General features: G+C 37.1%; 7 protein-coding genes across 9 annotated transcripts in view; 5 read left to right on the forward strand and 2 right to left on the reverse strand.

Moving 5' to 3' along the window:
* The first annotated feature begins 341 nt into the window (after positions 1 to 341).
* LOC122416776 (putative gustatory receptor 28a) lies at positions 342 to 2,018 on the forward strand. The gene is made up of 4 exons (XM_043429823.1): positions 342 to 1,364; positions 1,472 to 1,543; positions 1,623 to 1,712; positions 1,846 to 2,018. The coding sequence occupies exons 1-4, from the start codon at positions 342 to 344 to the stop codon at positions 1,924 to 1,926; spliced, it is 1,266 nt and encodes a 421-aa protein (XP_043285758.1). The 3' UTR covers positions 1,927 to 2,018.
* Positions 2,019 to 2,995: 977 nt separating this feature from the next.
* On the forward strand, positions 2,996 to 4,770 carry LOC122416777 (putative gustatory receptor 28b). Its single transcript, XM_043429824.1, has 4 exons — positions 2,996 to 3,934; positions 4,386 to 4,457; positions 4,539 to 4,628; positions 4,699 to 4,770. The coding sequence occupies exons 1-4, from the start codon at positions 2,996 to 2,998 to the stop codon at positions 4,768 to 4,770; spliced, it is 1,173 nt and encodes a 390-aa protein (XP_043285759.1).
* Positions 4,771 to 6,148: 1,378 nt separating this feature from the next.
* Positions 6,149 to 8,275, forward strand: LOC122416778 (putative gustatory receptor 28a). Its single transcript, XM_043429825.1, has 4 exons — positions 6,149 to 7,177; positions 7,725 to 7,835; positions 7,917 to 8,006; positions 8,075 to 8,275. Exons 1-4 carry the CDS (start codon positions 6,149 to 6,151, stop codon positions 8,201 to 8,203), a joined length of 1,359 nt encoding a protein of 452 aa, XP_043285760.1. The 3' UTR covers positions 8,204 to 8,275.
* A 1,822-nt stretch (positions 8,276 to 10,097) lies between these two features.
* Positions 10,098 to 11,981, forward strand: LOC122417641 (putative gustatory receptor 28b). 2 transcript variants are annotated; one of them, XM_043431358.1, is made up of 4 exons: positions 10,098 to 10,785; positions 11,260 to 11,331; positions 11,413 to 11,502; positions 11,571 to 11,981. In XM_043431358.1, exons 1-4 carry the CDS (start codon positions 10,105 to 10,107, stop codon positions 11,682 to 11,684), a joined length of 957 nt encoding a protein of 318 aa, XP_043287293.1. In that variant the 5' UTR covers positions 10,098 to 10,104; the 3' UTR covers positions 11,685 to 11,981. The 2 variants fall into 2 exon arrangements, with proteins under 2 accessions (XP_043287293.1, XP_043287291.1); XM_043431356.1 differs by having other exon boundaries at positions 11,260 to 11,502.
* A 788-nt stretch (positions 11,982 to 12,769) lies between these two features.
* On the forward strand, positions 12,770 to 14,483 carry LOC122417235 (magnesium-dependent phosphatase 1-like). Its single transcript, XM_043430582.1, has 4 exons — positions 12,770 to 12,962; positions 13,070 to 13,127; positions 13,653 to 13,874; positions 14,144 to 14,483. The coding sequence occupies exons 1-4, from the start codon at positions 12,923 to 12,925 to the stop codon at positions 14,307 to 14,309; spliced, it is 486 nt and encodes a 161-aa protein (XP_043286517.1). The 5' UTR covers positions 12,770 to 12,922; the 3' UTR covers positions 14,310 to 14,483.
* On the reverse strand, positions 14,390 to 16,514 carry LOC122417234 (DNA primase large subunit-like). Of its 2 annotated transcripts, XM_043430581.1 has the most exons (5): positions 16,183 to 16,514; positions 15,481 to 15,749; positions 15,369 to 15,398; positions 14,836 to 15,275; positions 14,390 to 14,746 (listed from the first exon to the last, which is right to left on the reverse strand). In XM_043430581.1, exons 1-5 carry the CDS (start codon positions 16,359 to 16,361, stop codon positions 14,495 to 14,497), a joined length of 1,170 nt encoding a protein of 389 aa, XP_043286516.1. In that variant the 5' UTR covers positions 16,362 to 16,514; the 3' UTR covers positions 14,390 to 14,494. The 2 variants fall into 2 exon arrangements, with proteins under 2 accessions (XP_043286516.1, XP_043286515.1); XM_043430580.1 differs by having other exon boundaries at positions 14,836 to 15,398.
* A 525-nt stretch (positions 16,515 to 17,039) lies between these two features.
* LOC122417166 (epithelial discoidin domain-containing receptor 1-like) overlaps positions 17,040 to 25,777 on the reverse strand; it is a 141,881-nt gene continuing 133,143 nt past the window's right edge. Inside the window, exons 15-16 of the mRNA XM_043430472.1 lie at positions 22,817 to 22,958; positions 17,040 to 22,522 (exon numbers count right to left, since the gene is read on the reverse strand). Coding sequence (XP_043286407.1) covers positions 22,178 to 22,522; positions 22,817 to 22,958 — 487 coding nt within the window. The 3' untranslated portion in view covers positions 17,040 to 22,177. The remainder of the gene's footprint in view (positions 22,523 to 22,816; positions 22,959 to 25,777) is intronic.

The following is a 25,777-nucleotide window of genomic DNA, read 5'->3' on the forward strand; positions in this document are numbered from 1 at the left end:
TGAGTTTCCATTGATCGCATTAAAGAGCACTTGAAATTATGCACGTAAGGGAACATGTGATGTCGTGCGATCAACTTTTCAAAGTGTACGTTTAGTGTGACCACCGACGGGTTAATGTAAAAAACCACAATAATTGCGTGCATGAGCGTGCTGACTCGTACAAACTGCATGAGATCGAATCGAATTAAATATTGATAGTCGGCTCTTCCATTGGCCGTGGAATTCCAAGTGTTGGTGATGCGAAAAATTGATTGAGCTTAGCGCCAGCTTCAACTTAAATCATCAAGTAGTCCACCATTGGAAATTACAAAGTAAACACGTGAAAAAAATAACACTGCAAAATGGGAGCAGACGCATCGAAAAGATCGAATCTCAAAGATAACAGAAATCATAAATACATCGACACAAAAGTGATCCTTCTCTTCTTCAGTACGATAGGTCTCGCTCCTTTCAAAATGGTGGCAAATGATTTAGTGGGAACTGATAAACGCACTTGCCAGACTCCAGTGTCCGTGAAGTTCGTCGACTCTTATTTTAATTTGATCTACAACGCTTTTCTCATCGTAGCAAATATTTTTCTAAGTACCATAAGCATCGAACGCATTTTTGAGAGGCAATCTGTACTCAGGACACCTTTTCTATCTACTTTCGACGCGGCTCAAGCAGTTTTCGGTGTAGCATTGATGAACGCAATCTGGTTATACACGTCGATGAAACGCAATCACATGGTCCGACTGATCAATCGTTTGGTAAAAGTCGATTCCACCATTCGTCGTCTGTCTAATTCACAAGACATCGGCATACGCCGGTTACGCGTGTTCGGCATTTCTACTGCACTGACGATCCTTTGGGTCGTTCTCGTTGTATCCGATGCCAAGGCCAATAATACCGTGATACTTGATTGGTGCAATGACATTGTGCCAGCTTTTGTTATAGCTCATTTCATGCTGCAGTACGCTCTGATGGTTAAAATCGTTGAAATTCAATTCAGAAACCTCAACGGCGCCATCATCGAATTACTAAAGTCTTCAACGATCAGGACCTTTCGTCCGATCGCTATTCACGGTGAAATAGCTCTGATGAATTTCGATTATTGCCCGAAAATAGTTGACTTCAGACGTGCTCACAATATGCTCTACGCGATCGGATCGGACGTTGCTGAATTCTATTCTGTACCGATATTGTTCGTCATACCTCTGTGTTGCGTCGAGATTGTCTACAACTCTTACTGGGGTTTGATGCCATTGACGCTCAGCCTGGATATCGACTCTACGTTCGTCGTGAGCAGTGCGATAACTTGGGTTTTAGTACTCATAGTACCGATTGCTATTCTCACAAAGGGCGTCGATAACATCACTAATGAGGTTTTTATGAATATTAATAAACACTGAACTCTTTGAAGTTTTTTAATACCAATCGTAATTACTAATCGTAATTAGGATGTTGAAAATTTGTCATTCCACTCTTCCAGATGAGGAATACAGCAGGTGCTATTTACATGGTGCTCGATCGAGCGAATTTAAGTCGAGACGACAAAGCCGAGGTTTTTAGTATTTTCTCAAAAGATACAAATTTTCCGGCTCATCAATTCTGCTGTTCGATTGTTTCTTTGTATATTTCAGTTTGAACAATTCTCCGTCGAGTTGATACACCGGAAAATTTACTTCACGGCGTACGGACTCTTTTCGTTAGACTTTCCCCTCGTACACTCGGTAAGTTATGGCAGATCCTACTGTTCACTTCGTTACAATTGCATTTCCGAATCACTGCATGCTGAAACAACTGCATTCTGATGCGGATTCGCCTCCTCAAGTATCTTTATTCTGATACAACTGTATTCTCCAGATAATCAGCATGACAGTCACGTATCTCGTCATCCTCTTGCAGTTTCAAACATCCATAGTGGAGTCTAAAGATTCTGATTGAAATTGCATTTAAATAAAAAGTTCAAGATAGGGTGGATCTTTTCATATTCTAGTTACATGAAGATATTGCACAACTTTTATTCGGATTATCAAAATCATGTATAAATTATACATTTATATTATATCCTAAACTATACAATTAAATTATTATTAAGGTAAATAAACATTTTTTAATATCAATCGAAATCCGAAGCTTTTCCTGTGTTTCTCGTTCGATTTCCACAAACAATTAACTCTGGATCATGGAACTCTGGTAATTTTTGGAATAACTCACATTTTTCATTTGGTGTCTGCCAACGCGATGAACCAGAATTTTCTGTTCGAATCACCACCGGTGTCTAATCGGAATTCCGCGTGGGCTGATTTACCCGTTATCAACTGTTCGTAGCGCTTAATGATCGGTGACCTACTCTAAAATTAACCAGGCTTGATCCTTTATGCTTAAATTACCGAATATAAAAAAATCGTTGTTTCCCTAACCGGCGCTTCGTGAAAGATTCAGCTCGACATTGAAATCGTCGATAATCGCGTGAGCGTGCTGACCCGCGCAAATCCCTTAAGCCGACGAGTCCTGCATCAGATTGAACGAAATATTAATGCAAGCCTCCAAGTACTGTGCGATTTCACCGACCATCAATCTTCAAGCCGTTGGAGATACGAAAATTTGATTGCGATTATTAGAAACGTTCTGGACTAAAATGATCTATTCAATCGACAGAAAGTTTTGCTGAATAACTCCGAGCTGCTGCCGAGTTACGTCATGAATCAGTGCGCCATTGAAGATTACCCAGAGATGTGGCAGCGTTTTCATGCTCAGTATTGAAAGAGTAGTTTGAACAGCGATGGCTAGTCGTGCCTCTTATCTGGACTCGTGATTCGACCGTTTCTTTTTATTGCCCACAATTCTACGTTTCGTGAAAACTCGTCGACCTGCCGAAATCCTAATAAATCTCAAAGAAGAGGCCAAAAGAGACCGTGCCATGAGAAGAGGCGCGCGAGAGAGAGCGAATCCCCAAAATTGTGGGAATCGCGAGCACATGGACATCAAAGTGATACTTTTTTATTTTAGAATGTTAGGCCTCGCCCCTTTTAATAGCGAGAAGAGTAGCAGCGTGGGGCCACCCACTCATAAGCATACTTGCCACACTCCAGTGGCCATCAAGTTCGTGGATCTTCGTTTCGGCTTTGTCTACAATGTTGCTCTCGTAATAGGGGACTTGCTCATCAGCATCATCTGCGTTAAACGTATTTTCGCAATTGATTACACGTTCAAGACAGCTTTGACATTCACGATCGACATTGCACTGACCATTTATGGGATATCATTGGTGAACGCACTCTGGTTATTAACCTGCATCAAGCGTGGCCACATGGCGCGATTGCTCAACCGTTTGGTGAAGGTGGATTCCAGCATCTGTCGTCTGTCGAGTTCGAAACGGATCAGCTTATCACGCTCGCACATGATTGGGACTTTTGTCGTCCTCGTCATCATCTGGGTTGTCCTTACTGTCGCTGATAATCAGGCTTACCATACCATAATCTTCGATTGGCTCAACGACATTTTCCCAATGTTCATCATTGACCAGTTCATGCTGCAGTACATTTTGATGGTAAAAGTTCTCGAAATACACTACAAAAACCTGAACAACGCCGCTATCGACTTTTCGATGGCTTCGACGACCAAGACCTTTCGTTCGTTTGTTCATCATGATGAAATAACCCTGATGCACTGTGACTACTTTCCGAAAATCAATGACTTCAGACAAGCTCACAGAACTCTATGTGAGATCGGATCCGATGTTGCGGAATTTTATTCCCTGCCGATCCTTTTAACCTTAGCTTTAAGCTGCTCCGGAATTATCTACAATGCTTACCTCCTTTGTACACCATTCGCATTCGACGTGGAAATTGATACCAAACTCATCGTCATCGAGTCGGTTGCTTATGTGTTGGTACTGCTGGTACCGATCGCTCTCCTTGGCCAGGGCATCGATGGCTTGACACATGAGGTTTTTATGAACATTCAATTTGTTTTTGCTTCTTTAACATACACGGAATGGCGTTTTCAAATTGGGTTCGATGATAAATCTAAATATCGGTGACGATTCTTTTTCGTTTTTTTGTCCTTCTGTCGGAATCCGTCGAGAATCTTGATGATCTTTTAAGATTCTTCGTTCTATTTTGGGAATCTTGATAATTTAGTGCATCGAAAATGAACATTCTGGAAATATTTCGTTTCGTGGAAAACATACTTAAAACTGCAACTATTTGTTCGCAAAATGCAACTCTCGGACCTATTTACCCGCGGAATTTTTAGCATGGATTTTCTCTGCACTAAGAAATCTGCAAACGGCACTCTCGAACTCGATCGCCACTCCATTCAAATTTCTGATTTTTTTTCAACACGGGACAAGACAGGGCGGGAAATCGATTACAACTTCTGACACTTTGTATTTACAGATGAAGAAAACGTCTGATGCTATTTACAAAATGCTTCACGGACCAAATTTGAGTCCAGAAGACACAGATGAGGTTTTTAGTGCTTTACTAAATTATTTTTATTCACTTCACGTTGTCAATGGCGCTGTTCGATTCTGCCCTGCTAATTTTCAGCTTGAACAATTCTCTATCGAGTTGCTGCATCGAAAAATTTACTTCACCGCATACGGACTCTTCCCTCTGAATCGTTCTCTCGTGCAGTCGGTAAGTCACGGCAATTCTAAAAATCCCTAGGCGATCGTTCACCGATTCATCGATCGTTTTGATGCTTCAGATATTCAGCACGACCATCACGTATCTTGTAATCCTCTTACAGTTTCATATATCGCCGGAGAAGCCCCAGTGACTCGAAAAAAATGGAAACAAATACAGTAAGATATCGCTGGATATTTTTTAATTGAATTCCCATAAAAGTTTCAAATCATATATAGTGGAAGAGTCGAGTTCCGTGAAAAATCGTCACTTCATAGGAGGGATTGATAATGAAAGTACAAAATTTGATTTTCGCAAATTTGATTCAGTACAAATTCTCTTCCAATTCCACAATATTGTAACGAGTATAGCACGATGACGAGAATCTTTTTGAAATAGTTGGAAACTATGTGTAAACATGATTGAAATAAAAAAATGAAAAAATTATCCGGATCAAGTGACCAGGAGTTACGAAAAATCGTTACTGATTGCAAGTTTTGAATTTCCAAGACGAATTTCTTTCAAAGGATTCTTTTAATGTTTCCAGTGGATCGTTATGTCAGACTTTAGACATAAATTGGAATGAAAACATTCGAACGTGATTGTTTGTGAAAAAAAATTGAATGAATTTGCACTACCGATGAATTCACGGTTGGATATTTGGGATGATTAAAATAAAATTTTAATCTTCGCGAGCCTAATTTTTGCAATTACGTTTTAACCCTTTTCAGGATGTCTTGGCGAGAGGAAGGTGTTTATCATAGCATATGCATAAATCACATTGTCTCAAATTGGGGCGACCATGGCCAATAAACCCAGATCAATGCGAGAAGTTGATGATTCGATGACAGTTCAGTGCGTTGCTTTCGCTTCGACAGTCCCAGAGCAAGAGAGCGAGTTTTTCAAAATTGCGAGCTCCCAAAAATTTCAAGTTTATGAGTAGGTTGGACACGCCCGCGAATCGATACCGCTCGATCACCGGATCGAAGTCGAGAAATTCGCGTAAAGTACGAAATGAGAAATTGATCTGACAGGCTCTATATCAGTATCTTGAATTAAGTTTGATTTTCCATCATTCTTGTCTCGTTCGGTCGAGTTGATACTTAGTTGCAATTAGCGTAATACAATGACGATCAATTTTATCGCTTCTCGTCGATGAAAACGATCCTCTAAAGAGATCGCCAAGAGCAACTGTAGAGAAAGGTATTGCAATGGACTTGAGCAGGTAAATGTTGAAAATTTCCATAATCGTTGGTGCGTGTTCAGCCGCACGAAATGCCCAAAGTCGTAGTTACTTCACCCAATCAAATATTAAATCCAACATTTCTGGGTTATTTTTTATCAACTCTCACGTGCTTAGAAATGCAAACATGAGATTGATCTCGATCAAAATCTGTCGTATCGGGCTAAAATGTCCATTTTTTATGAAGAGGCTGTTATTACTGGTTGCTTCGAGGTAAAATCGAGCCAGTAGCATACGAGTCAGTATTCTTTTAATAATTGTAGAGCAAAGAAGCGAGTATTAACCCGCAATGGCTAGAAGAGCATGGAAGAAATCGTATTTCCATGATAGTGGGAGTTGCACGTACAGGGACGTTAAGATAGTACTTTTCTTCTTCAGAATCATAGGACTTGCGCCTTTTGACAGCATACGGAATAATTTCTCGGAAACGATCAGTGATAAGCGTCATAGCGAGACTGAAGTGTCCGTGAAGTTTGTGCTGTCTCGTTTTTGTTTGATCTACAACGTTTTTCTTAGCGTAGCCGACATACCGTTGAGTATCATTTGCATTCGAAACCTCCTTAATACTCAGTATCCACATAAGACATCTCTCACACTGGCCATTGACGTGGCTCAAGCAGGTTTCGGTGTGACATTTATGAACGCACTCTGGTTACTCACATCGATCAAACGCAATCACATGGCAGATCTGCTAAACCGTTTGGTAGAAGTAAATTCCACCATTTGTCGTGTGACTAATTCATATAACATTGGCATACGTCGGTTACACGTAATCGGCGTTTCTACTGGACTGATAATCATTTGGATCGTTCTTATTGTATGTGATGCAGAGGCCAGCAGGACCATGATCCTTGATTGGTTCAATGACATTGCACCAGCTTTTGTTAGGGCTCACTTCATCTTGCAATACGCTCTGATGCTCAAATTTATTGAAATACAATACAGAAATCTGAACGGCGCTATCATCAAAATATCAAGATCTTCAACCATCAGGGGCTCTCGTTCGGTCATCATCCACGGTGGAATGGCTTTGATGAACACCGATTATTGCCCAAAAATAACCGACTTTAGACGTTTACACAATATTCTATACGTGATCGGATTGGATGTCGCAGAATTTTATTCAATGCCGATACTGTTTATCATACCTCTGAGTTGCGTCCAAATTATTTACAATGCTTATTGGAGTTTGATGCCATTGACACTCAGCCTGGACATCGACCCCACGTTTGTTGTAGCCAGTGCGATAATTTGGGTTTTGGTACTAATCATTCCGATCGCCATTCTTGCAAAAAATGTCGACAGTGTGACCGCTGAGGTTTGTACGATAACTGTTGTTCCCCAAACTCTGTAAATTATATGATCGTTCGTAATACGAGTCGTATTTCGACATTGAATGCAACAACTATCGGTTTATATCAAATAAAATCACTCTATTCTACCGAATGTTGCCATGGAATTTTTGAACATTTTGAACGGATTCGTCTTAGATTAAGGAGGTTCAAGGGTATCTTATGGAAATATTATTTTCCAACTTTACACAATAACATTTTTTAAAAAGAAAGCTGAAGATAGTATTAAACTTCTGGCGGAATATGCCGATCATTCACCGTCTCGAAATTGGGATATTTATTGTTGAAGTTCGCAATTTTTTGAAAGCTTTCATAAGAGCCCATGTTTAACCCGTCATTTTCAACGATGTCATTTCTCGATTACCAGACGGTGAAACCTCTCCAAATATTTCACACATAATTAAGCCCTGTTCAAGAAGATTCACGCAAATTTTCAATTTATTAACTCGGAGTAATAAAATATAATGAATTTTTCGTATGATATCCTACGTAAATTGTTTGAACTTCCTTAAGGGAACATTCACTACTAGTCTTGTGTTTATGGATTCACAGATGAAGAACACGTCCGATGCTATTTATAAGGTGCTCGACGGATGCAATTTAAGTCGAGAAGACAAAGCTGAGGTGATCAGAATTTCCACGTGTCATTATGATTCATCGTTTGTTACGAAGTTTCCTTTCCAACTGTGTTTTTGCGAGTTCCAGCTCGAGCAGTTCTCTGTAGAATTGTTACATCGTAAAATTGAGTTTAGCGCCTACGGCCTATTCCTTCTTGACTGTTCCCTAGTGCACTCGGTAAGTCATTGCGATTTCAAAGATAACAGCAAACCGTATGTGCGATTCGATCGGTTCAATTCTTTCAGATATTCAGTTCAACCATCACCTACCTCGTGATCCTCTTACAGTTTCAAATCTCAGCAGTGAACCCGGAGACATCAGAGAAACCGGAGCAAGCCTCGAGCGAGCCGGCTAAATCACTAGTGGTTGATTGATGAATGATCAACTTTTGGGACTCCATTCTTTGGATTTGCATAACACAGACTGAATATTCAAAAATATTCGTATTTGCGACGCTCGTCAGATTTTCTCAATCTTACTCAAATGAAACTTGAATTTTCAAGTGTCTACACGGAAAGAAAATTTCACTAAAAACTTCTATGGTGCCATAGAAGCGACTCGATGAAAATTGATGAGTGATGTCAAAATAAATACATCGGTACACATGTATATCGGTATATTATCGTACAATCGCGAATGAAATTCTGTTATTTACCATAGTAAATTTCTAAACACTTTGGCGTATGATCGATGCTCGTGTTCGAGTTGCTCAAATTTTTTACTATGTTCAACTGTAAATTTCAAATGTGAAAACAGTACAATAAGTCAGCATAAATTTTACAACGTTTACTTGGTGAACCTTGTTAGGAAAAAATGGCACAGTTTTTTAAACCTTTGTCACAGCAAAATACGCAATTTAAAAATTTTCATTCAGAATTTACTTGGAAATTACAATATTTTTGGTAAAAAGCTTCAAAATGAGCAATATAGAACCCCAATAGGGATGGTGCAAGTAGACTACCGCGCCACTAGTGATGAAAAGTGAAAGCTTTTGGGGGTCTTTTATCATTATTGTATTATTATATATATATTACATTATTATGATTATATTTCCATCAAAGTATTGAAAGTGCTACCCCCAAAAGCTTATAATTTATGACATTAGAGGCGCCACGAGTACTTTCGACCTGCCCTCTATCGAATCTGCGCCATCCCTATACCATGGGAGCATAGTAATTCTTACTATTTTTTTCTCTCCGTGTATAAAACTAGCTCTTAAATAGTGTTATTGATGGAAAATATGTTCTCAATGTTTGATTTTGTATAATGAAACTTCTTATCAGATCTCCATGAGTAGTCGTACGTCCTTCAAACTGATTTTCTTTCTTCCACCAACTTCTAGTTGATCTCAATATTGATCAATCGACTTTTCGATGTTCGTTGGGTCAAGGCCTATGTTGAAGCCGGCTGTCAGTTCAGCGTAAATAGTAACACGCCATCCATGATATTCCATACTTATTATTAGAATCAGTCGAATCGATATGGAGTTGCAATTTGCATAATGGTGATCTATTGTATAGTTTTATGTCGACAACGTGGAAATAATGGCTTCGAAATTGCATCAAGCGGAAAATGATAATTCTTCGTACAAACGCGCTAAGGGCATTTGTGAACGAAAGCAAGGCCAATCGAAATGAGATTAAATCAGCGGATATTAAAAAATCACATAATCGCAATAGCGTGTCCACTTCCATAAAATGGCCATGGTCAAAGCAGGTACTTCACCAAATAAAATATTAAAACCATCATTGGTCGGAGATGCAGGAAAATTATTGATCGCGATAAAAATCGCCGTCTTGAGCTTCAATGGATTTTTTCAATCGAGAGAGTTTCTCTTATGTTTACTTCCATCCAACGTTGAGCTAACAGAATGTGAATCAGTATTCTCTTCAAAGTTGTATAGCAAAGAGGTGAAAAATAAGGCGTAATGGCTAGAAAAGCATGGAAGAAATCAGATTTCCAAGATAATAAGAGTGGCACGTTCAGGGACATGAAAATGGTACCTTTTTTCTTCAGAATTATAGGACTTGCACCTTTTGACAGCGTACGTTATAATTGTGCGAGAACAATCAGTGATAAGCCTAATTGCCAGTCCCAAGTCTCCGTGAAATTTGTGCTTTCTCGTTTCGCTTTAATGTACAACGCTTTCCTCAGCGCAGTCGACATACCATTGAGTATCATTTGCATTCAACGCCTTCTTGTCAACAATTACCCACTCAAGACATCTCTCACACTCGCTATTGACTTGACTCAAGCAGGTTTCGGTGTAGCATTCATGAACGCACTCTGGTTACTCACATCGGTCAGACGCAGAGACATGGTGAGCCTGCTCAATCGCTTGATCAAAGTGGATTCCACCATTTGTCGACTGTCAAATTTACAACTAACGACCACATTTCGACTACAAGCAATTATCGTTTTTATCGTACTCATTATCACTTGGGTTGTGCTTATTATAAGTGATGTCTACGCTTATAATACAACGATATTTGATTGGTTTAATGACATTCTACCGAGTTTCATCATCACTCAGTTCTTGTTGCAGTACGCTTTAATAGTTAAAATGATCGAAATACGGTACAGAAGTCTCAATATCGCTATCGTCGACTTATCAAAATCTTCAACGACGAAAACATTTCGTTCATTTGTTCTGCGTGATGAAATAACCCTGATGAACTGTGAGTATCTTCCAAAAGTAATTGACTTCAGACGAGCACACAAAACTTTGTACGATATTGGATCGGATGTCGCGGAATTTTATTCCTTCCCAATACTGTTTATCATTGGGTTGAGTTGTTTCGAGATTGTATACAATTCTTACTGGAGTCTGATGCCGTTGACAGTCAACATCGACGTTGATCCTGCATTCATCGTTATCAATTCGGTGGCTTGGATATTGGGACTAATTGTACCGATTGGTATTCTTGCAAAAGCCGTTGAGAACATAACCGCCGAGGTTTGTATGATGATGGTTATTCTGCAAAGTCTATTAAATTTATGATCAGCCTCGTCTCTCACACATTCTCCGTACACTGAGAAAAGAGTCATTGGAACAACGAAATTCGGCATTATGGGGTGCCAATGAAATGTACGATTATCACAAGGTTAAACATGATTAAACGAACAAACTACTTTTAGATCGAACTGCAGTTCCATTGTCCCAGAAATCATTGCAATTGAATGAAGAAAACTCTTCCAATAACATCAATTGCTATTGAATCAAAAAATGTTCTATTATCAAACGATTGCTGCCATCTCAAATGGCACTTTGAAAATAAAATTGACGATGTTCATTCTAAAAATACAAATTTGAAATAAACCCTTACGAGTCTTGAATGTCGGCATAAAATATTCAAAGACTTTTAATGATGGCGATGTAGCTTGGATCGAGCGAAAATTCATTACAAGTTCCGTCCTTATGAATCTACAGATGAGGAAGACGACTGATGCCATTTACACGGTGCTTGATGGATGCAATTTAAGTCGAGAAGACAAAGCTGAGGTGATCAGAATTTCCACGTGTCATTATGATTCATCGTTTGTTACGAAGTTCCCTTTCCAACTGTGTTTTTGCGAGTTCCAGCTCGAGCAGTTCTCTGTAGAATTGCTGCATCGTAAAATTGAGTTTAGCGCCTACGGCCTATTCCCTCTTGACTGTTCCCTAGTGCACTCGGTAAGTCATTGCGATTTCAAAGATAACAGCGAACCGTATGTGCGATTCGATCGGTTCAATTCTTTCAGATATTCAGTTCAACCATCACCTACCTCGTGATCCTCTTACAGTTTCAAATCTCAACAGTGAAGCCGGAGACATCAGAGAAACCGGAGCTAGCTGCTGACGAGCTGGTTAAATAAGTGGTTACTTATCGACAAATGAGAATGATCTATGTTTGAAATGCCGTTCTAGGGATTTACAAAATACACGATCAAATTCGACAGCTGAGACACTTGTTCGATTTTCTCAATATTGTTTTTAGACGAAACTTCAATCTTAAAGTTTGCACAAAGAGTTGTTGTGTGTTGTTCGACATTAATGGTGTACTTCATTGAAAATATGTTCCCAATGTTCGGTTTTGGAGTATTGTGTTCTAATTAAGGAGGGTCTGAACTGATTTTGCTGCTTGATAGAGGGATTGAAGAAAATAAAGATTTTTCTCGTACCAAATTTGATGTTTTACTGATTTTAGAATCGATACGATTATATTATCGTTTGTTGGCTGTTGATCATTTTTATTTTTGAGTTTCCATCGATCGAATTAAAGAGCACTTGAAATTATGTAAGCATGGGAAAGATCGAATCTCAAAGATAACAGAAATCACAAATATATTGACGTAAAAGTGATCCTTCTCTTTTTCAGTATGATAGGTCTTGCTCCCTTCAAAATGGTGGCAAATAATTTAGTGGGAACTGCTAAACGCACTTGTCAAACTCCAGTGTCCGGGAAGTTCGTGGATTCCCATTTTAATTTGATCTACAACTTTCCATAAAAGTTCCAAATCATACGTAGTGCAGAGGAGTCGAGTTCCATGAAAAATTGTTACTTGATAAGAGGGATTGATAATGAAAGTACCTTAATTTGTGGGGGGAAGTCTGAACTATTGTGGATTTCGCAAATTTCATTCAACACGAATTTTCTCCCAATTCTACAACATTGAATAGTTGGAAACTATGTGTAAATATGATAGAAATTTAAAAATGAAACAATTTTTATATGAAGTTACGAAAAATCATTGCTTATTGCAGGTTTTGAATTTCACGGAATAATCAAAGGTTTCCTTCGATGTTTCCAATATGACAGTAGGTTTTGGAACACGGCTATATTGTATGTGAAAAAATTGAATAAATCTGCCATCTCGGCCGTGCAAAGTAGTTCGGGGTATCACCGAATGCTGCACTACCGATCGAGGCAGAACGCGGAATGGGTGTCGAATTTGTAAGAAATTTGACGTTTAGAGCGAAACTCTTTTGACGTTTCACTATTTTATAAACGTGATTTTAATTTCTCGCAAAGAAAAGAAAATATAGGAAGAATATAGAATTATCAATCATTGTTTCCATTTTTCATTCATTCAATTGTTTATCGAATCTCGCAATGACTCAGAAAAAACCTAAAGTAATTGTCTTTGATCTAGGTTAGGAGCTTTCAATGATTGTTCATATTGTAAATAATTCGTAAAACATTCAAACGGTATTGTATCAATAGCTTATTCAAGAATTTGAATTATCATTTGTTTTTCAGATTATACTCTATGGCCGTTTTGGGTCGACACTCACGTCACACCACCTTTTCGTAAAGGGTAAGTTTTTGATCTTCAAACTAGAATAATGCAAAAAAAACATTAAATAAGCCTTATTAAACAAGAGTCAAGTTTCAATTATATTCATTGAATTTTCTATGTTCATTGAATCAAGAACTTATGGTCCGTGAGTTCTGTCGTCAATACTATTGACCTTTTCTATTAAATTTGTTTGACATCTGATATAAAAATGGAAAATATGTAAACACACAAAAAATTCTGAAACGTTGTGGTTGATTAAAAATTGTGTAAGCAATTTTTGAAAGTTTCAAATAATATATAGGTTGCAATTCAAATGTACTTGGACATATGTCAAGGGTAATCCTTTTTTAAAATGCACTCGAGTCGCTCCTGTGACTTCAGATTCATACAATATCCTTTGAAAATGTTGGAGGTAATTTTTCTCAATGAATCAAGTCAATCAGGAACACGGAAAAACTTTTTTTACTCAGTAATCGAGCCTGACACGAATCATCCATAGATTGCTTTCGATTCAAGTTGAAACATAATAAAAACTTATTCCAGGAAAGGAAACGAAGTCGTCGATGCTCAGGGTCACAAAATCAAATACTACCAGGAAGTTCCACAGATTCTGAAACAACTTAATGAGGAGGGTTATGAAATAGGAATAGCTTCGAGAACATCAGAGATTAAAGGAGCTCATCAACTTCTTCAATTATTTGAATGGGAAAAGTATATCAAATACAAAGAGATATATCCAGGCTGTAAAGTGAAACACTTTTCCAAGTACGTTGAATCGTTGGTTTGTTCACCTGAGATTGCAGAAGCCATTTTTGATAGAGTCCCTGTTTATTCTACCACTTTCCATTTTCATATTTATTCAAAATACAAAGCTACTGCAGAGAGAACTTTCATTCATACTTTTTTTGGAAAATTGAACAAGGAATTGATTAATTTGTATTGAAAGCTGACTCACATTTTAATAAAGACCGTTTGTTAAATTTTTCATGAGAATTGAAATAGTTGATTTATGTTTTCGTTTTGTGTGTTCCTAGGATACAAAAGAGTTCCGGGGCTGATTATAAGGATATGATATTCTTCGATGATGAGCACAGGAACATCGAAGATTTAACGAAAGTTGGTGTATTATCGATATTAGTCGAGAATGGAGTGACTAAAAAAGTGATTGAGGAGGGGTTAAATAAATTTACAGTTCGATAATATTTCTTCGATGATTAAACATTAAATTGATAAAATTCAACATGATCTTTATCTGTGATTATAATAATATTTTTGGTGAGTTGTATGTAAATAGATGTGAATATTTATTGATTCTGAATATATCACAGTCAATTGTTTTGTCGTTCAATAAAATAGCTGGATGAAATAGTAAAAGTTCCCTAGGCTTATATTATTTCACTTGTAACTTTGGTATAAAATTGAACAGGGCTGTGAATGGCAAAACTTTGGTCATCGAGTTGGTGAATTATTCTCAAGAATTCAGAGCAGGCTGCTTCGGGCTTTCGAGCTGTGACATTGATAAAACGTTCTTCGATCACTGACTTGTCTAAAGATTTTTGTAGCAGTTTTACAAGTTGATTTGAGTCGAAATGTTTGAAAGGGCAACCACCTTCATACCTGAGACTGGGCACTTCTTCCTGTAGCAATTTTTTTACAAATATCATTAAGACAATCAATTTTCATATATATGAATAACAAATAGCTTGAATGGAAAAAAGGCACTTACACAGATTTTTTCACAATTGGGTGTTTTATAATTTTTTCTACCACCCTCGAGACCGTAAAGATGACGGATACTGTACAAGTATTTTCTTTCATCTTTCTGCCAACTGTGTGTACATCCAGCTTCACAAGTGTGGGGTTTCAAATATTCTTCTCTCCAATAATGAATTGCATCTTCCATTTGCATACCACATTCTTTGAGGAAGAGGCTGTATTGAAATCTTGCATGATGGCTCAAACGATGCTTGTTTCTCAGTACTGAATGGAGATTTTGCATACACGGGGGAAAGTTTCTGGACTCCTCATTTATATTTTTTGCTGTGATCTGACCACTCATTGGCAGCTTTTCTGAAGTGCACTTACGAACGACTTTGCTAATTGAAGCCAAGCGTGGATCAGTAGCAACCAGCACTCCGGCATGAGAAATATGTTTTTTTTCTGCTTCTATGAAATTTCGGTACAGACATAGAAGTACTGTTTTCCATTCGGAACACACAACTGTTGCTTGTCCTTGGTACAAATCTACTTTTCGCTTACCTACTAAATCAGGGATTGCTGTAAAGGGTACTGCAAGAAAACGTTCTGAGTCAAAACTCTTTTGGCTCTTCTGATTTCTCAATGAATTAAGATTATGTGACGTCCGATTTACCTTGACATCTGAACTTTTGGCAATTCTCAGCATGATTATTTCTCATTATGTGATTGAATACAAGCGGTTTCAAAAAAAAGAGACTCATTTGCAATAAGCTCTGTGAAACTATATTTTGATCACATTCTCGTTTGTTCAAGTTTCTTACTATGTTCCTAAAAAGTCTATGGATTTGTCTGATCGACAAATGATCGAGGCGTTGTTTGAACAGCAATTCTTCATTTTTTACCCAAAATTGCCACAATTCTTTTGATGTTGAAGCAATTAATCTAAAAAAAAATTATTATTTGAAGGTCAACTATTTTAAAGAAGATTCAATAAGTAAGCGGTAGCACTCAAAGAAATTCATAGAAAGTTTGCCCGTTGTTATTATAAAATTATACGATTATTATATTCGATTGAAAAATGATAACACAATGAACTTACATCTTCAGTAATAAGATTAAGGTGTTAATTCATTTATGAACGCTGTATGGATTGATGAAAAATTTGTACATAGTTGTTTTGTAAAAATCATTGTTGTCAAAAATGAGTCATAATTTTTTCCGGTTATTATACAGTTAACAGAAACTGTCACAGCTTAGAAAATGGAATTATCATTGTTATATTTAATTCAAATCCTCAAAACAGAAATGATCTTGTGTTTAAACGAATTTTTATTTGTTGTTATACATAGAAGGGAAAAGTGTAGAAGAAAGAAACCTTAAAGTGAAGTGTCCAATGTTGTCCCACGTTGAATTTTCCAACAAATATTCAAAATTGCCACAAAAATTATCAGTTTTGTTGTTGTCGAGGAGTTTTAAATACTCCAATCGAGTAAAAACACTGTTTTCCAGAATGTGCAGTGCCACTTTGCCCTTCGGTGGATTTATATAAAACATTTTTCTTCATTAGGGTCGCAAGATTTTTTGGTTTATTATGAGATTATGAGTAATGAGAACAATGAACAAAATAATAAGCAAGAAATATCCGGAGTAGATTACGTAGTTTTTTCACGAATTATTGACTGGCGGACTGGCGTTCTGGCGTGAAATCAGGAGTCTAGCATGAATCTGGATAGGTTACGATCGAGCATGCGCCGTGTTAGCAACCAATAGAAACATTTCAATTTCCTTGACTTTGCCCGCCTTTTTTAAACCGATAATCCATTCAAATTTCAGGAAAATGAAAATCCAAATAGAAAATAATAAGAGAATCTTTTACACCACAAATAAATCGTCATCACGAACGAAAAATCTAAAAACTGGAAACCCTAAAAAAACATTTTCGAAAAATTCAAGTGCTAGACTACCTCGAACATGCCAAAACGAGTTTTATCATCAATTTTAATTAATTGCGAGCAGCGATTAAACCAGCAGGGATTATTTGATTTTCATTTGCAAACCCCTACGTCATCTTAAACTTGAAAAAAAAATATTACAACCTGAGAAATGTAAAAAATTAGAGAAAAACAATCAAAATTTTAAAAACATCGAAAAAAAACTCGCAATCGTAGCAACCTGCGGTCCCTTAGAATCCTACTAATCGACTTTTAAGAATAAAAAAATAACCGCTTACAATTGTCAGTTTGAGCGTGTGTTTTATTACTCTTTTATAATTATTGCAATTACAATACATTACATAGCTATAGTATCCTACGAAGTTTACACGATAAGTGTAGGTAACGCGCATTCATACGTTACAATATAATATCGCTACAACTACGAACCCTTTTTCATTTTTTTTTCTGCATAACGATACAAGTATACAGACACATGTAACAGTATAATGAAAAAGGTAAATGATTGAGGTATTGAAAAGAAAATATGCATAATCCTGTAATGAATTAGCGGAATACCGAAAGATCATTCGAACTTAATAATTATCACAAAATTCTCGAGCTTCCTACATTTTTATTATTCGTTTCGTTCGCTTTTTATTGCTTCGTTTGTTCTTTTATTTTTCTCATTTTTTTTTTTAAATTTAAATTTCATCGTCCGTTACGCACTGTAAAGTAACATTCATCGTAATTTCGAGCTCCGAATAAATCCCCAAAAACTATAAATTTGCTCTCCCATGTAAAACTCAATTTTCCGATCGAATACGTACACAATAACCGGAAATATTTATACACCTGTTTCGTGACGACGCTCCAAATGACTAGCTTTCAAAACTATCCGAGAATAATTATGTACAGGCTACCGATCGTGTAACATGTATACTTCATGATTTGTCCCTTTAATTCTAGTCGTGTGTTTATTATCATACATATTTTTAATTATTTTCTATCTCGTTGTACATCGTTATTATTCATTACGTTTCTATATAACCAAATTTCGTAATTACATCGTCCAATTACACATCTATCGTTTTGTTCTTGTCACTAGCGATTAAAATATATTTTTATTCATATATATATATATATATATTTATTTATTTATTTATTTATTTATATTCATATTTATATCTATGTGATCCTCTCCCTTGAGAGCGGATTGATCAATGACGTGTAATTTTAATAATCAATCATTTGTTCTTATACTCGTAAAACACGTTTATATTATTCGCTTGCTATTTACAGAGATGAGATACAAAATTATAAACAGTTCTTAGTATAAAATAATTCTGTGAATATAACGACAAGGTATTATAATAGCGTAGAGAAGATAATATTATATTAGCTGGGTGAGCTCCGCTACGAGTCTTTGGCAGTCAACTGTGCCTTTTACAATTCCACTTGTTTTTCCCTTTTTTATTATTCTTCCTTTTCTTTCAATAATAAAACGAACTTTACATTCGTTGACAAATGCTTACGAACATTTCAATTTTTGGGACGAAAATTTAAATTTTGGAAAATTTACGATTTCACACGATTTTGTTTTTTTTTTTTTTTTTTTAAATCGATTTGAAATGGTAGCACGATGAAAACGTGTGTGAAATGACGCGTTGGAAAAGGTAAAAAAAATGCTCATCGATCGCTGAGTGACCTCACGCGCTTAGTGTTTTAATAATTTGGTTTCATCAACGTCACCGCTGGTCTCTCAATTTTGAACGAAAGTAAGAAAGAAAATGAATGACGAGAAATTCGTTCAGTCTCAAGGCGTGAGCGTGATTGTCGATCATGTGGCTTTGAACTAACAAACTCGAGCGTTTTTCTAATCGTTTCGTACTTTTGGAAGGACCTATGTAGAGCTCACCGATCGCGGTGCGAATTTCAATAAGTTTTATCGCTTCTGCTTGTATCGTATTCACTTGCCGATTCTCGAAAACAACACTCAGCAAAGCAAGCACAAAATGATTCTTAATCTAGTCGAATCGCTACGAGCTTCTTCGATAGTCGCAGCTCGATTATTCTCCTGCCTTGTTTCACCGTGAAACAATTTCGTTTAACTATGACAATGATTGGTGAAAATCAAATACTGATTCAGAGTCGTTCGTTGATGGAGGATTCCCTTTGTACCGTGACCGTTCTGGCTCGTGTACGCAACAACGCCACGATTAGGGAATGGCAAAAGAAAATCCACTCTCATCAATTTTCCTTTCTTTCACGTCGACATAATTGCTCGTGCAATTATTTTTCGAGGATCCAACGATTTATCCTTAACAATATGAATGTTCGAAAGATTTTTTTGTTTTCGCCACGAAATAAGTGGGTTCGTTTCGCTGAGATTTTCGCACTAATAAACCACCTCGTAAGTCTTTAATCTCGAAAGAATTGAACGATACTTGAATTTCTATGTCTACAGAATTGACGACGATGATTTTATAACTTTTGCTATTCTCAAAATAGGAAAAATTTGAGAATAAAATGTGCACCATTATTCGAAATGATTCGTTGTGAGATGAGAATATCCACGATTACGAAATTGGGATTAGGTACATGGACATTTACAAATTATCACATGAGTAGACAAGTGAGTTACTCTCGTTAGCGGTTATAAGGATCGTGATCGAGGAGACAAACCGATGGAGAGGGAGGAGGGGGGATCGAGGATGAAAATGTAGCCAAAGGCAGCGTTATGCTTACACTTAAAAATACGTCGTAGAGCAATTTATTATTTTCTCTCAAACTACCTACGCTCTCGTCGATGAAAATTCAGTGAATTTCCTCTTTATTTGCCCTCATCCTCGCGCCTTCTTCTTCTTCTGTTCACACTCGTTACGGCCAGTTATATAAATAGTACTTTGTTTTAAATATCGTAAAGGTAACATTGTCTAGTGTTAGATATGGTGTGTGCTATGATGTGTGTACGTTTTTAAACTCGTTCGAAATACATCGAGAGACCCTTACCAACCAGCGAGTTAACTGCAAAAGCAGCTCAACAAAAATGCCATGATAATAATGTTGTTTTCATAAAGACGATGAAAAATATGAGTTTTCACATCGTTCGAAAATCGCACGAATTTGCACGAGACAATTCCATCGTATATATTTCTCGTCGAAATCAATTTCCTTCGATATGTCAGGATTTTAATTAAAATGAGTATTCTTAACGTTCCTCCTGCTTTCTACCCTCTAAATGATTCCTTCTAAGCAGTACGAGCTCGTAAAATGCAACGATTATTGAACATCATTATTTACAATTTTCTTAAGTGCTGGCAAATGAAAATGGAGCGAGAGAATCTTCGAGAAAGTTCAGAAATTAATTGATCCAATTGAGAGCAGGGAACAAAGAAAATTCGTAAGTTCTCGTCGATTTGAGAGCAACGAATATCGATCCTTTGATGAAACTCTCCCCCCAATTCGACCGACTTTTATACCGTGATATTTTCGACGAAAAATCATTTTTTATCCTAAGTACTGTTTCAATATTGATATGCAGCGCGAAGAATTCCTCTTTTTATCGTTATAATTCGCTTCCGATCGTGTTCGAACAGTGAGCAGAATTAACGATTGGATTTTGTTGTACGAGAATTGAAATTTGGGCGAGAAAATAACTATAAAATGTCATAAGCTTCGTTGTTTCACAATGAATAACGCTCCCGACCAACTCTACGCGAATATTTACAATAAATATATTAATTTTCGTTCGATTTGAAATTTATTTTTATTGATCCCGCCTATTATATAAAGTTATGATTATGATGTGTCATAGCCATTATTTATTTATGTAGCATTAACTACGGGTTTGAAATCTCAGGCAGAAATTCCTCGTTTTTCATTATTATTTTTTTTCTGTTTTCCATCCTCTTTAAATCTAAGTTTACTAATAATCCTTCCTCCATGCTCACCGATTTCGTATTTCGTTGCAAATCCGACGGACGGTTCGCTTTAATTTTAATCATTTTTTATTTTTTAATCTAACGTATCAATAACAGAATTCGAAGCGACGAGCTTCCTCCTCGCGAAAAAAAGTTTCGTTGATTCTGCCGAGAAGGCTTTTTTCACTGCGTTCAAGGAATGTTTTCAATTACGTTTAATTACGATTCTCCATACTTCGCTCGGTAATGCAAAAAACTATGGAATCCGGATCCCGATTCCGGCGTCTCCTTCCTCCCGAAATAATCAACGTTGCTCCGAGCACGAATACTTGATTCGTAGAAATTGCGGCTTGTTCTCGTCGGGTTTTCTGGTATTAAGCTACTTGACATGTTTCGATACACATCATTATTTTGACATTTATATCTGCATGAGATCGAGGACTGAACAGCCTCGTTCAACAACATCCTCCGCCAGGTAACGAGCTAAACCCAATTTCAGGCCAAACTCGAGGAGATCTCGATCCCGAAATTAATTTTTTCCATGTTCGTATGCAAAACTGGTTCGTCCTGAGTTGACACATCGAATGACATTGGAGTTTTGAGTAAACGCGAGCAGCAGGCCAATCTGGTCGAGCTTTAAAATATCTCGGTGGCAAAACTAGTTTGGCCTTGAAAATCTTGCGCTCGGAACTAGTTCAGCTGAGCTAGAACGAGCTTGGCCTGGATCATTTAACAGGTAAAATGAGTTTGTCGTCAAACGCTTCGTCGGCGAAAATAGTTTCAACTATAAATTTATAAAAAAATGAGTTTTTTTTTCTTTCTAAAATTGAGTTTGGCTAGCAACTTATGTGCAAGTCTTGGTTTGAGGACGAAACTATTTGTCGGTGTCGCGTGTCTCTTCATAGATACGCACTATCGCATTGCGCACTTTGAGCACTAAAAAGAGTGGAGCACCGCGTCGAAGGTGGAGAAGAATATTTTGTTCGACGATGATACGCGATGGACGATATGGGAAGGACTGTCATTATATTTTTTGTTCACCGGAAAAATAGCGTTCGCGCTGCGCTTTGTAAGTGTTTTTGTAGAGATTTCGAAGATGAAATTTGGGACTTTTGAACGGCTTGGATTGAGTTTGTTTTTGATGTTTTTAAACAATCAACTCAACCATTTTTTTGTTAATTGTGAGTTGAATTTCATTTCGGTAAACTAGATTTGAAATTTATGTGAAAAATAATATTTTGCCATTTTTCTTCGAGCCAAACTGTTCGATTTTACTTGTGAAAGCTCAGCCGAGTTTTCATCCTTCCATTATTTCAGATCATTGTACTGTTCACGCACGATAATTCAAACTCTCAAATCGCAATCGACCCAGTTTCTGTGTTGATCCGCAAGATCGAAATGCGATTGGAATTCGTGTTTTTTAAATGTTCTTTCTCAATAATTGCATCGCCAATCCTGTTCGAAACTCGATCGTGAAGCGAGAGCCCCATTTCTGATGAATAACGAGCTCTTAATATCAGGAGGTCGGCGCATATCCCAAATTTTTTCTCTGAAGGAAGAGCGATATCTCACGGAAAGTTGGTCTCTCGCAGTCCTCGCGTCGCCAGCACTCGAGCATCAAGTCGTATATGTCCTTGGACGATGCCGTTGGTCGTGGCAAATAGTCGAATAAGACTCGTACGTCGTCCTTAGAGTCTTCGACGTTGTTCGGCGCAGCGTCGCAGCCCCGATGCAATTGCCGGAGGCTCTCGACGACGTCAGCATCCGTTAAATTTTCGTAGGGTATCCGACGTCCCAGGTTTAAAATCTCCCACAGTGTTACAGCGAACGACCAGACGTCGCTTTTCGTCGTATATTTTCCCTGTGACAATAGAGAATTGCAATTTATTTTCATTACGTTCTGAGCGATGAGATCAAAAATGGCTTTTCACTTTCAAGGAATTTATCGGCTTTTACGAAGAGAAAATTACTCCATTTTCCCTTCGATTTTCGAGCTTTCGTTCCAAGTTACGAATTATTGATCACAGCAATATTGCCAACGATAATCCCAGGACACAATCTAATATTGTCAATGGAAATCTCCGATTTTATCTTGCAAAAGAACCAACGAAAAATGATGCTTTGTGGATTAATGGAATGCGACTGTGCGACTCACCAAAAATATCGATTCCCACGCCATCCATCGCACAGGTAAAGGAACGCTGCCGTCCACTTTGTAATAATCCGACGAATAAAGCTCGTTGTCGGTTCCAAAATCTGATATTTTAATGTGATATGCTTTGCCCACGAGACAGTTCCTACCGACACAAAAGCGTCATTTTTTAACTTCGTGCTCTTATTCGTCCAACAAATTATGAGTGCAATTTATTAGGAAATTCAGCTCGAAGGCATGGATACGACGCCATTGCATTTTCTGGGATATCGAATCAGATAAAACGTTCAATATTCATACCCTTCGATTAGTTCGATATTTTTTTTGACTTGGGAACTCTCGAGGCCCAGTGACGAGGCAAAAGATCGACTCCTGAAGTCGCTTTCGAGCTCTCAAACTTTTACTGACTTATAATGGAGACTTTTCATCGAATACACTTTTCTAATTGCACTCAACTCTCATACTTGCCAAAACGAAGTGAAGTTCCGGCGAAAATTTATGAAGCCTCAATTTGATTAATTTCAGCACGTGGAACATCTGCTGTAGCTTTTAACCTGATTCCGAAATTGACTTGATTTTCACCAACTCTCACAATACGAATAGCAAAAGTCCTCACCATTTTCTATACCAATTACTAGACTTTGCTTCTGACTTGAGATTTGCTGGTTCGATCAAATTAGTTCTTCTCATGATTTGTCAAGCTTTCTATTTCTTTCGAGTATTATAGATATAAAAAAAAAACGTTATTGAATTTACGATTACAAAGACAAAACATTAAAAAAATAAATTGCGATTGAAGAAATTAAGACTACAAAAATTGAAAAAAATTGACAGCAGGAAAAAAATTTTGGCCGTTGTACTTGGAGAGTTTTATTCGACTTTCGAATTCGTGAATATGAGATACAGGTAAATTAGATAAAATTAGCTAGAAAAAAAACGCCAAGTACAACGACCAATTTTATTATTTTTATTTTTGTGATCTTAATTTCTTTGGTCGCAATTTGTTTTTGTAATGTTTTGTTTCTTGAATTGAAAGAAAGTCTTACAACCATTGATTTCTATGATTTTACAGATGACTGACCGGAAGTGCATAAATATGCACTTGTCTTTAGTTTTTTTACAGCATTTATGCTGTGTTTGAGGTTGGGTTTACGATTATTAGTAATAAAACAATAACAAAGTTCAGGATAAATGAAGCTTAAATGCCTCTCCAGGCATTTCGATTCGTCTTGGTCTCCTCTGCGCACATCAAATTATACGAATGCTCCACGTAAGCATCTTCCATTTCGATACGAAAAAAAAATTACATTCCGGACTTTCGAATAGATCTGAATACTGAATGGATTTCGTGTGGTCAATCACGCGACATTTTCCGATTCATCTGACGATGGACGTCTACGAGTTTCGTGAAACATTTTACAGGGAGGGATATTCGTGTAATAAGATTTTTCTGATTTTTCAATACGTTCTGCGAATTCTGCATATGTTCGACGAGCTGGAATTTGGCAACGTTTCTGCGTTGATATTCTTCGAAGGAAACGATATCACTGTATTGAAGTTGAATTTACTTAATTCTCGTATAAGTAGCACTTACATTGCTATAAAAATGAGAAAAAAATCTTCTTCAAATTCGTCGTCCATCTACAAGCTTTCGAGTGACTTTGTAATGTTATTACTTTCGGATGATCACTCAGAAACCAGTGACGATATGAAAATGGAATTTTATTGTTAATCTTCCGCTCTATTTATTAATTCAATATGCTGGCAGTTTATAATCACCCACTAACGCTAATGAGGGTTTTAGCTGCTGCAGATTTCATTTAGAATAATTAAATTCCATGAATTTCACGTCCATTACGAACCTGAGAGATTAATTGATCAAAATATTCTCAAATAGCAGTAAAAACACTGAGAATAATTCAAGTTCGCAGAACATTATTATCGCATATGCAAATCCCTGTAAATAATCTGTAGAGCATTAAGGTAGATCGTGCCCGAAGGATCGTACTTTACGGGTGTCTGAATTGGACCGACTTTTATTCCCTAATTAAAGATATTATCACTTTAAATTAAAGTCAGAGTTATTAATTCGAAATTGTAAATGAATTTTTTCAACTTATCTTCTGACGGATGAAATTACAAGCGATTTATTAATCGGGGATCCATCACTGACTGAACCCCAAATTTCATTCGTCCCTGGTGAAAATACTATAGTTTTTTATGTAAAAAATCATATGAGAGAGCGCAAAGGCAAAAACACAACGGGAAATGGATAAAGAGAAAAGTGTTAATAAAAAGACAGAAGGCCATGGCAAGAAAGGCCTGGGCCAAGAAGAAACGAAATGCCTAAATAAGCAAATGTGAGGTTACACGAGTGCTCGTTACCAATTTTGTTCAATCTTTAACGGAATATTTCTTTATTACTAGTAAGACAATCGTCTCGAATTTTTTTCCAAACCTTCATTATATACTTCATTGTTATTGTGTACTTTTTTATTAATTTCGTAACAAGAGTTCATTCGTTAAATGGAAAGATAAACGATTTTAAAATTTGACGAACCCTTTAAAATTTGACACGCTTCTCAGTCGACTACCCATTGAAATTCGCGATGCAAATTTCAAAACGTTTTTAAGAAAATGGTTTCGTGCATGAACTACCTTAATATGGATTTTTTTCTCAGATGTGTGATGACAAAAATAGCTCCAAATATAAGCCAGAAGCACTTTATAGTTTGAAAACTGTATCCCGCGCGCCCACATCAAGGTGAACAACCATTTGGAAGCCAATGAGACCGAAATCTTAATTGATTCGAGCACGTGCTATTTATAGCAGAGATTGGACTCTAGTGATACGGACCACGCCAAGACCAATTTCAAGATACAGAGAAACGAACCACGAAAGCTCGGAGCATGAGAAAGGGCCAGGTAGAAGAGTGAAGCCGGGTAATTAGTGTCCCTTTATCG

The sequence above is a fragment of the Venturia canescens genome, chromosome 10 (genome assembly GCF_019457755.1).
Source record: "Venturia canescens isolate UGA chromosome 10, ASM1945775v1, whole genome shotgun sequence".
NCBI lineage: Eukaryota > Metazoa > Arthropoda > Insecta > Hymenoptera > Ichneumonidae > Venturia > Venturia canescens.